General features: G+C 44.4%; 1 protein-coding gene across 1 annotated transcript in view; it reads right to left on the reverse strand.

The window, feature by feature from the left end:
- The window catches only part of rnf213b (ring finger protein 213b), a 40539-nt gene that overhangs the window by 12676 nt on the left and 14811 nt on the right, over window positions 1–13052 (reverse strand). The window contains exons 23-42 of the mRNA XM_037691677.1: window positions 12167–12351; window positions 11931–12083; window positions 7969–11721; window positions 7741–7877; window positions 5816–5914; window positions 5618–5730; window positions 5396–5509; window positions 5002–5054; window positions 4754–4910; window positions 4518–4653; window positions 4165–4353; window positions 3959–4092; window positions 3696–3871; window positions 2796–3002; window positions 2519–2706; window positions 2330–2450; window positions 1040–1140; window positions 660–839; window positions 248–393; window positions 72–171 (exon numbers count right to left, since the gene is read on the reverse strand). Of these exons, the coding sequence (XP_037547605.1) occupies window positions 72–171; window positions 248–393; window positions 660–839; window positions 1040–1140; window positions 2330–2450; window positions 2519–2706; window positions 2796–3002; window positions 3696–3871; window positions 3959–4092; window positions 4165–4353; window positions 4518–4653; window positions 4754–4910; window positions 5002–5054; window positions 5396–5509; window positions 5618–5730; window positions 5816–5914; window positions 7741–7877; window positions 7969–11721; window positions 11931–12083; window positions 12167–12351 (6442 nt within the window). The remainder of the gene's footprint in view (window positions 1–71; window positions 172–247; window positions 394–659; window positions 840–1039; window positions 1141–2329; window positions 2451–2518; window positions 2707–2795; window positions 3003–3695; window positions 3872–3958; window positions 4093–4164; window positions 4354–4517; window positions 4654–4753; window positions 4911–5001; window positions 5055–5395; window positions 5510–5617; window positions 5731–5815; window positions 5915–7740; window positions 7878–7968; window positions 11722–11930; window positions 12084–12166; window positions 12352–13052) is intronic.

Raw genomic sequence — 13052 nt, forward strand, 5'->3', positions numbered from 1 at the left:
CTCTCTCCCACCCTCTCTCCCACCGTCTCTCCCACCCTCTCTCCCACAGTCTCTCCCACCCTCTCTCCCACCTGTGCTGCAGCAGCAGCTTGGGCAGCACCGACCGGACCACCGGACTGTTGTCCACACACTCCAGGAAGGGGGTGAGCTCTCTGGTGCGGTAAACGTCTCCTGCGTCACAGAACACGGGGGTGAGGCGGCATGTCGCCACTTCATTTATTCACCAAAGTTTAATCCTGTGGCTGACCGTTGGCGGAAACGAGTAAGGAGAAGAGCAGCTCCACCACGCCGTCCTCGGGCCTCTGCTCCTTGGACAGACAGAACCTGGACACCACCTCCAGGAAGAAGGAGTTACAGCAGCTCCTGAGGGCCGCCTGCTGCTTCAGGGCTGCCCTGAAACACAAACAACTCCTTCATTAACCCCTGACGACATCTGCACGGCTCCAAGCTTCACTGCTTTTTGTTTTCATGCTCCAAGACCTTTAACAGCACTGTCTTACATGTTCCATGACGATCTGTGAGAGAAATTAAATATAAATCTATAAGTATAGTTGGAAATATAAAGAGGATTATTTAAGAAGAATTTAAAATGTCTTGTTGATTTGCTCGTCTTCAGTGAACAAAAGTTTAAATCCTGCCTGACATTATTTGGAACTAACTTGACGCTGTGAGAAACAGACGGCGTGAAGTCACTTGGTAACTCTTTGCGACATTTCGGGCAGAAGCGGCGGTTCTGCTGAACGCAGCCCTGAAGACACGGCAGGCACACGACGTGCTGACAGGGCAGAGCCGACGGCTCGCTGAGCTCCAGCAGACACACTGGGCACGAAACACCGAACCTTGAGAAGAAAACACAGACGCTCTCGCTGTGAATCAGAAACAAACCTTCATCAACTTGTGCCGAGTCGGCGTTCTTGTTCTGGCGAAACGTTTCCAACTCACTTTCAGCTTCTTTAAGTTTTCATGACTCAGCATTTTTGCAGGAGACATAATTCTTTTAGTTTAGTCTAAATTTAAACGGTTCATTGCAGATTCTGACCTGAGGTCGCGGCTCATGCACTCGTCGTGGAAGGAGTTGAGGATTCGGATCAGCTGCTGCAGCGTCTTCACACTTCTGATATCAGGTGACTCCTGCATGAGCTGTTAGAGAAGATCACAACATTTTTAATTCACCCTCTCCAGGCATGAGAAGCACATTTATGGTTTCATTCTTCCTCTTTTTTTTTCACATCGCTCTCGCACAAGGCGGACGCTTTTCTCTCCCTCCCCTGTTCTCCTCTTCCTCCTGCTTTTTTGCTCTCTCTCTGTGTCTCGGAGCTCCTGTTACACATTTTCTGAATGAAAAATACTATTATGGATCTGGTGAGCTGGACTTTCAATGCAAACAACAAAATCTTCTCAACAAAGCAACAAGGTCCTGGAGAGCCCTCATGTCCTGCTGAGACTCATGCTGCAGGATACATCATGGATGTGGGAGCTGATGTGTCTTCAACATACGAAGAAGACAGCTGCAGCTAATTTGTCCCGCGTCAGGCTGCTGCCTTGAAGGTTTGGTTCGTGCTACGAGTGCTCAAAATCAGCTGATGTACGAGCTAAACCATAAGATGGAAGTGATTTGTGAGACTCGCAGGCCACTTGCGACTTCTGGGACTCGCCAGCATGTTGGAGACGACCTTGGATGAGGCCCAGAGCACGGATCAGTGGAACGCCCACAAATCTGGGCATTTTGGATCTGGAAAGTTCCAACAGGACTCAAGGCTGACAAGAAGAAAAAACAGTCTGCGTGAAAAAACCAACAACTGTGGCTTATCTGAATCGGACTCCCCCGTTTGGCCTCGAAAGCAGACAGACTGTCAAATTTCTCCTGGGACATGAGTAAACTAATGAAAAGCTTTGTCTATCGCAAACACCCCCCCCCCCCCCAAGCGCTGCCGGCTGACCAACATCTTATCAGGACTATGGTCTATCTGGAAGTGCTTCATGGACAAATCTCACCATCTTGACATCACATGCATGCCGTATGTAACGAGTTATAAATGTGCTGCTGGTGGAGGTTTTTGATGTTTTAAATCATGTCCTGACAGGACAAGATGTGAAGAGAACTTTTTTGTCAAACCACTATCCATCCTCATGGCCTTTTACCTTTTTCCATCTAAAAAGTACTTTGATCGAGGATAAGAGGCCGCGCACCTGTAGCAGCAGCAACGTGCACGCCGCCCATCTTTCGGACGACTGTACGAACATAATCTCACTGGACCTCAGTACAATGACGATAAAGCTTATTGTGATTTATGGAGCAGATTTTCTTAAGACAAACATCTCGACGTACGTTCAGATGAAGGTTGCAGTGCTTCAGAGCCACGTCTTTTACTTTTGAGTCGTCTTGGTTAACTTTAAAAATGATGTTCTGGATGAAACATGCAACGACGAGCATCCCGTGCCACAAAGACCTGAAAGGACAGAAGACTTTACGAACGACTCTGAAACAAAGACGCAGTTTTGAAATCGTTATTCCCACCTGATGGAGTCCAGGCGCAGCAAACAGGCAGCACTGCAGAGAGCGCCGTACTTCTGGCTGAACGCTCGGTCCAGACACGGCTGCAGGAGCTCCACTCTGCTCACAAACGACTCACACTCGTGGAGCGAAGTCACCGTCTGATGTTTGGTCTGCTCCACACAGACTCCAAGAGCTAAAATGTCCTCCACCTCCACAACACAAACAGACATTATAAGGATCTCAGTTAAGATGTCGATCAAACAGTAATAATGATATGGAGACAGAGGGTCACTGTCACCATTCCCTGCTGCTCGCTCCTCTTGGACCCGCGCTGAAGAACTTCAGCTGCGAGCTGGGGCTGCAGGAGGAACATGTGGCTGAGCGCGTCAAGTCTGGCTGCAAAGTGTTTCACTGCTGCCATCATCCAGGCAGGAGAAAGATCAGAGGTGACGCCCACGGAGGCCTGAAGCTCAGACACACAGCCCCGCGTGGCTCCGGTGAACACCTGTGAACGACACAATCACCAGTGTCTGTAACGTGTCCACCGATGGTGCGGCTTCGGCTCATTTTAAATGTTTATCTACGACCGAAAAATAGAAATTACAAAAAAAAAACAGCTGCATTTTCTGTGAAAATGCACGGAGATTTCTAAAAAACTGCAGTGTTTATTGGAGAAGCTGTTTTCTAGGCCAAGTGGGAAACAAAGCTAAAATTAGCTAGAACAAAGCTTAAAGCTAAACTTAGCAAAATAGCTAAAAGCTAAAATTGACAAAAACATGTGCTTTAAAGCTAAATTCAGCAAGTGGAGAATTTAAAATAAGAGTAACCATAGGAGCAAAACAGTAGCTAAAAGTTTAGCTTGTTTCTGCTTCTAATGTTATTGGTACTTTTTCCAGTTTGTATTTAGCATCTTGACGCTCAGGACCTGTTTGGTCGTTGACCCCCCCCCCCCCTGTTTATTATAAGATATGACTTTCAGTTGTGAAATTTCTACTGAACATGTTATTTTAGGTCTGAAACTTATGTCTCTGTCCTCAGCTTGTCCAGTTTTTCTCTTATTTTTAAGGTCAAGCAGCCAAAGATCAAAGAAACGGTTACGACGGATTCAGAGAGTCTGGGGAACGGATGACTTCTGTGAACTATTTTGGTTTTCCAAGCATGACGTTTCCAAATGTGTGACCCCAGATCATCTCTGCACCTCGAGCTCATCTTTGGTCTTAATGTTCAAAGACAGCAGCAGGAAGTCGTGCAGGAACAGAAGGCCGATCTCCCTTCGGTCCTCCTCTGAGAGACGCTGGAAGTACCCGCCCAGCCGGCTGCTGCTGAAGGTGCTCACAAGCTGAAGGATCCTCTCTGCGCCGCCCTCTTTGGTTACTGTAAACAAATAAAACAGAATAAAGTGTGTTTTTACCTACAGTGTACCTAAATGCACAAATGTCTGGTTGTGAGTTTAAAGTAAACCTGGCATGAATTCAGATTCCTCCCACAGGCTCTCCAGGTAGACTCTGATGATCCAGCTGAACGGAGCCGAGCACGGCTGCTGTTCACCATCCAACATGAAGTAATGTTGGACCAGAACCTCCTGATCGGACCCACTAGAAATATAATCACAGAAAACTGAAGCCTTACGTCGTAAACTACACAAGTGCAAACTAACAAACTTGTACCTGGGGTTTCTGGGAGGTGTCAGGTGTAAAATCTGTGGATCTGCCAGGAGGTCCATCCACAGCTGGATCAACCCCTGGCTCAGTCTGTCGTCCGACACCAGGTCCAGGTTCGAGTACCTGTCCAGGACCTCCAACATGCTGGCTAAGATCGGCGTCACGGTGGACTGAAGACAGCGCCACAGGGTGCGTCTTCAAGGCAAAGACAAGACACTCAGTTTGACCCACAGAGGACACCACCGCCTCTCACTGGTTACGTTTCGTCTCCAGTAAGACTTAAAGCTGCTGGATGTTTTCAATAACTTGTGGTGTTGGGTGAGCTCATTTAGTTTTGTTTCCTTTAGATCAGGTTTCACCTCAGAGTGCCCCCCTCCTGTAGAGCCTGGCGTTTCTTGGCCTCCATGTTCACCCACTCTTTGGGAGCTCCCATCATCTCTTCCCTCTGAGCCAGTGTCTCCGCCAGTCGGCTCAACAACGTTCTCTGAAAACGAGCTTTAATGATAAAGAATGATCAGAAAGGTGCAGATGCACGCTGATTATTTTCCATCTTAAGGCAATAAAATCGTGAAATAAAAGAATTAAATGAGTTCACCTGCAGTCGGATTTTGACCATTGCCCAGAAGCGTCAGGAGGACGTTCATTCGCTGCATGCCTCGTGATGCCACGGTGTCGGGGTCCCTCAGTAACCCCACGGCTTTCTGAACGCACGACCTCACTAAAGACAAACTGTGAAGGTGGGCTGGCTCGACCTGGAAGAAAACAGGTCAATGTTTACAAAGTAAACACTTAAAAAAGGCTAAAACCCGCTTCACTGCTCCGACACATCCTGCAACAACTCACACTACTGTCTTCTGAGTCGTCTGACATCACCGCTTCACTGCTTTTCTGACTTCCTGTTAAAGAGGAAACACAGCTGTTTATTATGTAAGAAATAAAAGTTAACCGTGTCATGTCAAGTTATGATCCACATATATAAAAATTATGGTATCACTTTCAACGTTTGACTGCAGCAGAAAGTTGAAATTTACATAAAAACCACCTAAATTTAAGGTAGCAGAAGAAAAATGCTAACATTATTATAGAATTTGTATTCTAAAGTGTATGTAAATGTTATCTATTATATCAATGAATCTTTTTTATATCACATGTATAATGAAAAAGTAGCATGCAGGGCTGGAGTTTCTGAATGAGTTACCAGTTGTGGTGTAAAACCTTGAGGGTGTACATATTTTACCAGGATGTGCAGGACTGAGCAGGCTGCTGATGAGAGTCCCACAGAAAACCGACAGATTCAGACTCATGTCCTCCGAGTCCCTCAGGTCATCGATGTGCACCGAATGCCAGACGCCTTTAAAACAAAACAAAAATGAAATTAACGAGCTCCGAACATGAACATTGCAGTAAACAAAAACAGGAGGCATGCTCCAGTTACATCCCGCGTCCTGTTTGTCCTCACCTCCCTGGAAACCGATGTACTGGGACTGACTTTGAATCCTTGAAACCTTCACAATAAAAATCACCCAGCAGTGCTGATCCTCCCATGACGTCATGTAATTCATGGTGCCGTACCTGTCGACAGGTCATATAATCACACTTCTCATGCAGACCTCCTCTTAGAACGTGCTCAAATGAAAGTAGCTGCTTTAAGGCCTACTTTGCTGACGCGATGAGCTCGTCGCAGCACTGCGATTCCTCCAGGTCCATCTGGACGAACAGAATGTGAAGAGAGTGGTCCGAACTTTGGAGGAAGGCCCTGAGAAAACCGAAAACAAAAATACTGTAATTTATGGACTATTGAGCGCACCTGAATATAAGCCGTGCCCGCTAAATTTACAAAGAAAATTAAAATTTTACACAAATAGGCCGCACTTGTCTATAAGCTGCGGGTGTTCACGTTTAACATGAAATATTTACATTGAAAGATTTTTAAAAAGCTTAATTAAATACATACCAGTAACACGCACAAATACAGTATTTTTTTTCCTGAACAGTGCATGTAACACGGCAGATAAAGACATAAATACAGTAATCTACCAGGAAGTCATTGACCGCTAATCTCCAAGAGAGACATGTACTGGGCAGCTATGTGAGCGTGTAGGTACGACGAAGCTAAATGTTTTGGTGGCATGAAGCTCGTTAGCCCATCAAAAAAAAAATCCTTAAATTAGCCGCAGCGTTGTATAAGCCGCTGTGTTCATTCAAAGTGTGTGAAAAAAGTAGCTGCTTATAGTCCGGAAATTACGGAACAAAAAGAGCGAATCAAACATGATCTAAAACAGAGAAACCTAAAAGAAACGCATAATAAAAACAAATAACACTACCACGAGAGCAAAACAGATTCTGTCCTCAAACTTTATAGCATGCTTTATTCTTCAACTTGATGTCAAAATATTTTTAGGTAAATCTATAAAATAACGTTGACACTGAAAAAGAACCATGTCTTGAAGGAATGCACATCGCGTGCGTCTTTGCGTGCCCAACTTTAAACAACAATCTGCGTGAGCCGGTAACCCTCAGACAATGTGTTGGGATGACTCTCAGCTACTACCCCACCAAATGTTAGCTCAACACCTGTAAATGTGACCAAGTTATAGCCATCTTTGTATAAGGAAATGTTGTTTAGCTGTGGCGGCCATATTGAATTCGACTGACTCAAGTAGTAAGTTTTACATCTGTTCATTACTTTATGAAAGTAAAAAAAACGTGTCTAGTATTTTATGAGCTATTTTGCTAACAAACAGCTACATAAACAGATGCACACATGTGTGCCATCAGCGTCAGAAGCATTTGTAATGTGGGGGGAACACACTGGTGGGGGGGGTCTGAGGGTCAATAAAGTAGATGCCATTTCCTGCATTCTGGTGTGTTTTAATGGGTTGTTAAACATCTACGTTTACCTGCATAAGTAAACACTTGAGTCAATAACTATTTTAGAGAGCAACAAGAAGCAGCCCCCCGCCCCTACACACACATACACACATACCCATCGAAAACTGTTGGAACTAGCGGCACACAATACAGACATGTTAGCTAAGATGCTACAGATGTAGTGTGTTGCTTCATCTAACCCCCACCCCCATTAACAACAATCAGCACTAACGTGGTGCTAAGCTAGCGTAACGTGGTGCTAAGCTAGCGTAACGTGGTGCTAAGCTAGCGCACAAAACAGAGCCCCCCCCTCGTGAGCGCCCTGCCGAGGCAGGTCACAGAGGAGAAACACTGCATGCGGTGAGTTGTTGTAGGTAATCAGGAAAACCCGGAATGGACTTTTAGTGGTTTGAGTATTCTCCTATTAATCAAATGGAATGGACTTGTTCACGAAGAACTAGAAAGAAAACTGGATATACGAATATTTCATGGTAAATGTAGGGGGTCCGAATTAATATTTTTTAAATGTGGGGGGAGGGGGTGCAAATCCCCTTCACATATAATTGTTGAGATGCCTATGGTGTGCCCAACACACAGACATAGGAAAAATCATTACTGTCTATAGTAAGAATTAGTTTGGTAAAAGAGATGCTTAAATATAAAAGCAGACAATCATAAAGGAACAGTTCTACGTTATTTGTTGAGTTTTACCGTATTTTATTGCAGAAGGAAACTTCAGTGTCAAACTGGTGGAGTGACAGCAGAAGGATTCGGTCTGTATGCAGACCCAGAGCATGAGATAAAACCCTCACATCTGATCTGGTTAACAAGCTGGAGAAAGTGGTGATCTATGCAGAAACACAAAACAGAAGAGCCGTGAGGAACTTGCTAAAGGACTGAACAGAACCGATAAATTAGAAGATGTGTTTGATGCATTACCTCCAGAAACCTACTGGACTCCTGATGTTTGCTCAAACAGTCTCCCAGAAAATCTCTGAGTGAGTGGTGATGCTGATGCTGGAAGTACAATCTCAGGAGTTTCTCTTTCTCCTGGTTGGACAAATCTGAGTATTTCAGCCTCACCACAGCATCGGGGGTGGCACAGTTTAACAATAAACCTGTAGCCAAATTGAAAACTTCTTCTTCGTCATTTTCTTTGTTTTCCATGTCCATCATTTCTTCTGTTTCCAAAAATTCTTTGTTGACATCATTAACCTCACTGGTTTCATCATTGTTTATTTCCTCTGACCCATTTTCTTGCTCGGTGTCCATTGCATCAACAAACTCATGGTCTTCCATCTCAGTAGCCGGTTCTTCTTTGTCTGCCTCAGGCGTTTTTGTTTTGTTCTGTTCTTCACCCTGTCCAACTTTTTGTGCTCTTCTCTCCAGTGCTTGCAGTAGAGCACTTGCACAGGCATCGCTGTGGAAGCCGATAAAAATGTCTGACAGCTTGAAATCCTTGTTGGCTTCTCCGGAGAACTCCTTCGTCCATTCTCTCAGTTTTTCCAAAACCCTGTGCTGCCACAATTCCAGGTCAGTGCTCCGATCCACTATGTGTTTTTCCAACCTGTTGATGAGTGGCACAGGAAAGTGTTCATAGACCTTCTGCTGGTCTTCTACCACCACCAGTCTGAAGTTTGTATGAACACGACACTTGACCCTGTGGGAGCCCAGACCCAGATCAACATACTGCTGCTTACTGAGGTAGACATAGTATTGGTTCAAGGCATCGTACAGGCTTTCATAAAGATTCTGCATGTTGAGGAGGATGACGGTACGCCCTGTCTCCATACACGTTTTCACACGGTTTACATTCCGGCAGATCTGGGCATACTCTTGGTCCTTTGGGAACCCTGAGCCAAAGATGATTTCAGGTGGCAGATAGTCTCCTTTGGTAAAGACTTGTTGTTGAAGAATATGGAGTGCTGCATTGTTGGTGGTCAGTAACAGAAGGTAACGGCTCTCCTCACTGGTGCCATGATCAAGATTCTTTTTCACCATTTGTAGGGTCCTTGGTCTGGGAAATTCTGTGAGATCTTGGAGAACTTCTTGAAAAAATATGACAGGGTTAAAATGCTCTGGCTGTCCACTAAAGTTACGTAAGATGGCCTCCACCAGCTGTTCTCCATCTGGTTCTTGTTGGGTGGATTTGACTGCAGCAAAGAGCATTTTGACAAGGCTGTAATAATCTCTTAGACCAAAGAACTGATTCTTTGAGGTCTCACTACAGATGTTCAGGAAAGCCTTTGCCAGAGATGGAAAAAGGTGTTTGATTTTCAGGAGAATCTGTTTGGAAGATGAGCAAATTCCTTTGGCAGTCTCCACAAGTTCATCCTCACTTGGATCCCATCTGGAGACAAAGATCCCCCTGTTCATTTTTGCAGGGTCAAGAGCCCAGTTGGAGATGCCAACAAACCCAACCTTCATGTGCAGATGTGGTTTGTCATCAATACAGCCATCCTCCAAGAGAGGATGAAGGGTCTTTAATGGCATCTGTGGAGAATCTTCTGCAAGTCCTATCTCATCAAGAACCACCACTGACACATACTCATCCATGTTTTTGTCCTTCTGGAAGCGAGCACAGTTCTTGAATGTACCAATGATACCCTCTGGACTTGAGTGAGGGCTGCACTGGAAGGAGACCATATGGACCTGTTTGAGTCTCCTGAACAGTTCACAGTGAGAGTTCTGGCCCTGCATGGCATCTGCTACAACAGTTTTAGCAAGAGACTTGGAGCTGCCTGGTTTTCCAACTAGAAAGAGTGGGATCCTTAGTTCTATGCACACCACCATGAGAAAAACATTTTCTTTAAGGGCAATGTTTTTGGCAATGGTCTCCCTTGTCTGGATGTTCTGGAGGAAGAGGTCTTGACAAGATGAAATCTCTTCCTGCAATGTGGCTGCAGAATTCATTGGCATTGGAAAGTAGGAACAAATTTCTTCCAGGTACTCTTCTTTGGTCACAAGAGATGGGTAATAGCACACTCCAGCAGCAAGAATCAAGCACTTCAGGGTCTTGTGATTTTCTTCAAGGTGAGCGTAGTTGTTTAAAATGTTTTTGCTGTGCTGGTAAAACCAAATCAGCACTTTCATAGACCTCTCTACATCTCGAAGACTTACAAAACTGCACTCGTTTTTTCGACTCCTCATATATTTCTGTGAGGCAGCCAGCACATTTGCAATGATGTTTGTGCAAGCTGCTGGCAGATGATAATCAGCTACTTTCCTTTGGACAATCTGTCTGATGTAAGAAAGCTCAGTTAAGTTGCTCAGCTGGCCAAAGTCCCACACCAAAGAGACCATGCTTGGAGGTAAAGGGTGAACTCTGTACACAAGCTGCCTCAACGGTACTTTGCCCAGGCAATCTTTTGTTTCATCTGCTTTCACTCGGTATCCCAATCCTGCACGTTCCAAACGTTCCACCATTTCAGGAGAGTGCTTCCTGTAAGGATTGCAGGCAGCTATTATTTTCAAGCCACTGAGCAACTTCAGAGGTTCTCCTTTCACTGTCTGATCACACAGAATTTCTTTGATGGCAAAAATGGCCTCTGTGGTGTTGGCTTCATCAAAAAACAGAACAGTGTCTAACTTGTGTCTTTGCATGTTCATTTGAGCAAGCACCTCAGCTTCCTGCACCTTTCTGTAGATCATTTCTGCTGTGGTTCCACCATGAACCTTGACAAGAGCCATGTTGTCTACTGGTTTTTCCTCCCTCTGCAGAGTGCACAGGAAACGAACCAATCTGGTTTTGCCACATCCCGTCTCACCCATGATAACAACTGGAATTCCACACCTGAACCTCATGTGTATGGCCAGCATCTTCATCACATTGTCAGTGGTGAGCTCGTAAGTTGGATCTGGATCAAATCCCCTATCCATAATTCCTTTCCTTGCACCAACAACACAAGAAATCCTTTTGATTTTGTCTGGTCGCGGCAACTGATCGAAGTCCTCGGTGAGGGAAATCCTTTGTCGCTGCAAACCTTGAAAAAGTTCTTGTGTCATTACGTGCTCTATCAGAACCTTGCCGCTGTGAGGGTCAACTGCACTGAGTGTATTTGTCCTTTGACATATCTGCACATTAAAGCCAAGGAAAGACATTGAGGAGTGGTCTGCGTTAAAGAAAATGTATGGGTGGGACTCATTTTCCCAGCGCTTACGAAGTGTCAGACGAGTGACAAGGTCATCTTCTGAACTGCTTTTGATGTGCAGCATGGGACTTTGGTCAGATGTGTTCAGGGAGGGAGAAGCAAAATCTCTTGCCATGCGAATCATGAACTTCACAATGAAACCCTTAAAACCAGGAAGCTGACCGGCAAGAAAGTCTGGATCACAGAAAACTGAGTTCTCACAATCTTTTAGCTGCACATTGAGGAACCAGGAGAAGTTCTTCAGCTCACCCCAAGATGGATCGTCCATGCCACAATACAACAGAAAGTGATAAAGACAATCACCGGGATCTCCAACTCTGGACCCTTCCTTGTAGTTAAAATGATCCAGATCTTTATTCTGGTTGTAGAGCTTTAGATACTGGTAGGGTCTCTGAATCCCCTCGCTGCAGAACTCCTGTTCATCCATGAGTGGATCAAAGCTCTTCTTTGTTGAGAACTTTTGACTGGCCAACAGCTGCTTCACCTCTCTGGGAGGTTTACAATGAATGGTGGGCAGAATGTCAAGAAGTCCAAGTCTTGTCTGAGGAAGAAAGTGAACTGAATAAATAAAAGTGGAAATTTATGAAAAAAAACTGTTAATTTTCAATCTTAAAGATTTTAACGTAATAATAACAAGAAAAGTAAGACACTGAAGCCAAATGCAATAATTATTTATCTTCTGGAATTGATGCAGCATCTGAAAAAAGGTAAAGGTTACTCAAATAGCTGTAATATTAAATCAATTTCTACCTCTCTTGGCCTGTTTAGAAGAAATTGGTTTGTTTTTAGGACTTCCACGGTTATCAGATGAGCTTCATTCCGTCTCCATAGGTTTCCATGGCCGTCACTCAAACAGCCCAGAACCAAGAGATGGAAAAGGAGCTCCTCCAGACCTGAGCGAACCTGAAGTCAACAAGAAGGCTGATTCTTAAGGACAACCAACAACAGAACGCGTTGTCTGCAAGTATAAATGCTCGTTTACTTACTCCTGATGTGTCGACGTGAAAAAGAACTGGGTCCTGCTCTCTCAGAGGGGACAGTTTCTCTGACAGACTCTTGATCAAAGAGTCTATGTCAACACACGGTTCAATCAGTCGGATCCTGATGTAGTTTGCTCTTTGAGATTTCTGCTGAAACTTCTCAAACAGACGATCCACATAAAGGGACTTCCCTGTTGTTTGAAAACACTGATGTCAACAAGGCTACATATTTAAATCTTACTTCTAACAAACAAAATTATCAACATCCAAGATCCATTTTATATTAAAGTTCCTAACAGAACATTTTGACCTCAAACTGTAGGTTTACATGTGGTTCCTATAGTTTCACATCACTCTCACACAGCAGGTTTACTTGAGGTTCCTTGAGTTTTCAGGGGTCAGGGCAGAATCTGGTTGCCTGACAAAATGTTTGGTTGTCCGCAACCTTTACAATAAAGGTGGTAAAACATCTCAAATAAAAATATAATTTAATAAGTATAACGCACTACATACAAGTTTTCTATATAAAATGTTCCCAGTCGGCCATCTTGTGGACTGCATGGAGTTTCAAAGCTCCTGACTGTCTAGATGTTCAGGAACAGCTGGAGTGGAACTTCCTCGTTCTCCTCCTCATCCTCTTCCTCCTCATCAGACTTTGCAAGAGATGCACTCAAAGCACATTTAAGGCAATAAATAAAGAAATATATATTTTGACTGTTTCCCCCCCCCCCCCTAGAGTTTATCCAAACAATCCCCCCCCCCCCAATATGACTCATTTAAGAGGGTTTTTTCCAGCATATGGGTCACTTGTCAAAGGTTTTCATGTAAAGAGGAGTATACTGTGAACATGACCGGAGTAAAAGTACACAGAATAATGTGTACATGACCGGAG

The sequence above is a fragment of the Nematolebias whitei genome, chromosome 17 (genome assembly GCF_014905685.2).
Source record: "Nematolebias whitei isolate Nwh7 chromosome 17, NemWhi1, whole genome shotgun sequence".
Taxonomy (NCBI): domain Eukaryota; kingdom Metazoa; phylum Chordata; class Actinopteri; order Cyprinodontiformes; family Rivulidae; genus Nematolebias; species Nematolebias whitei.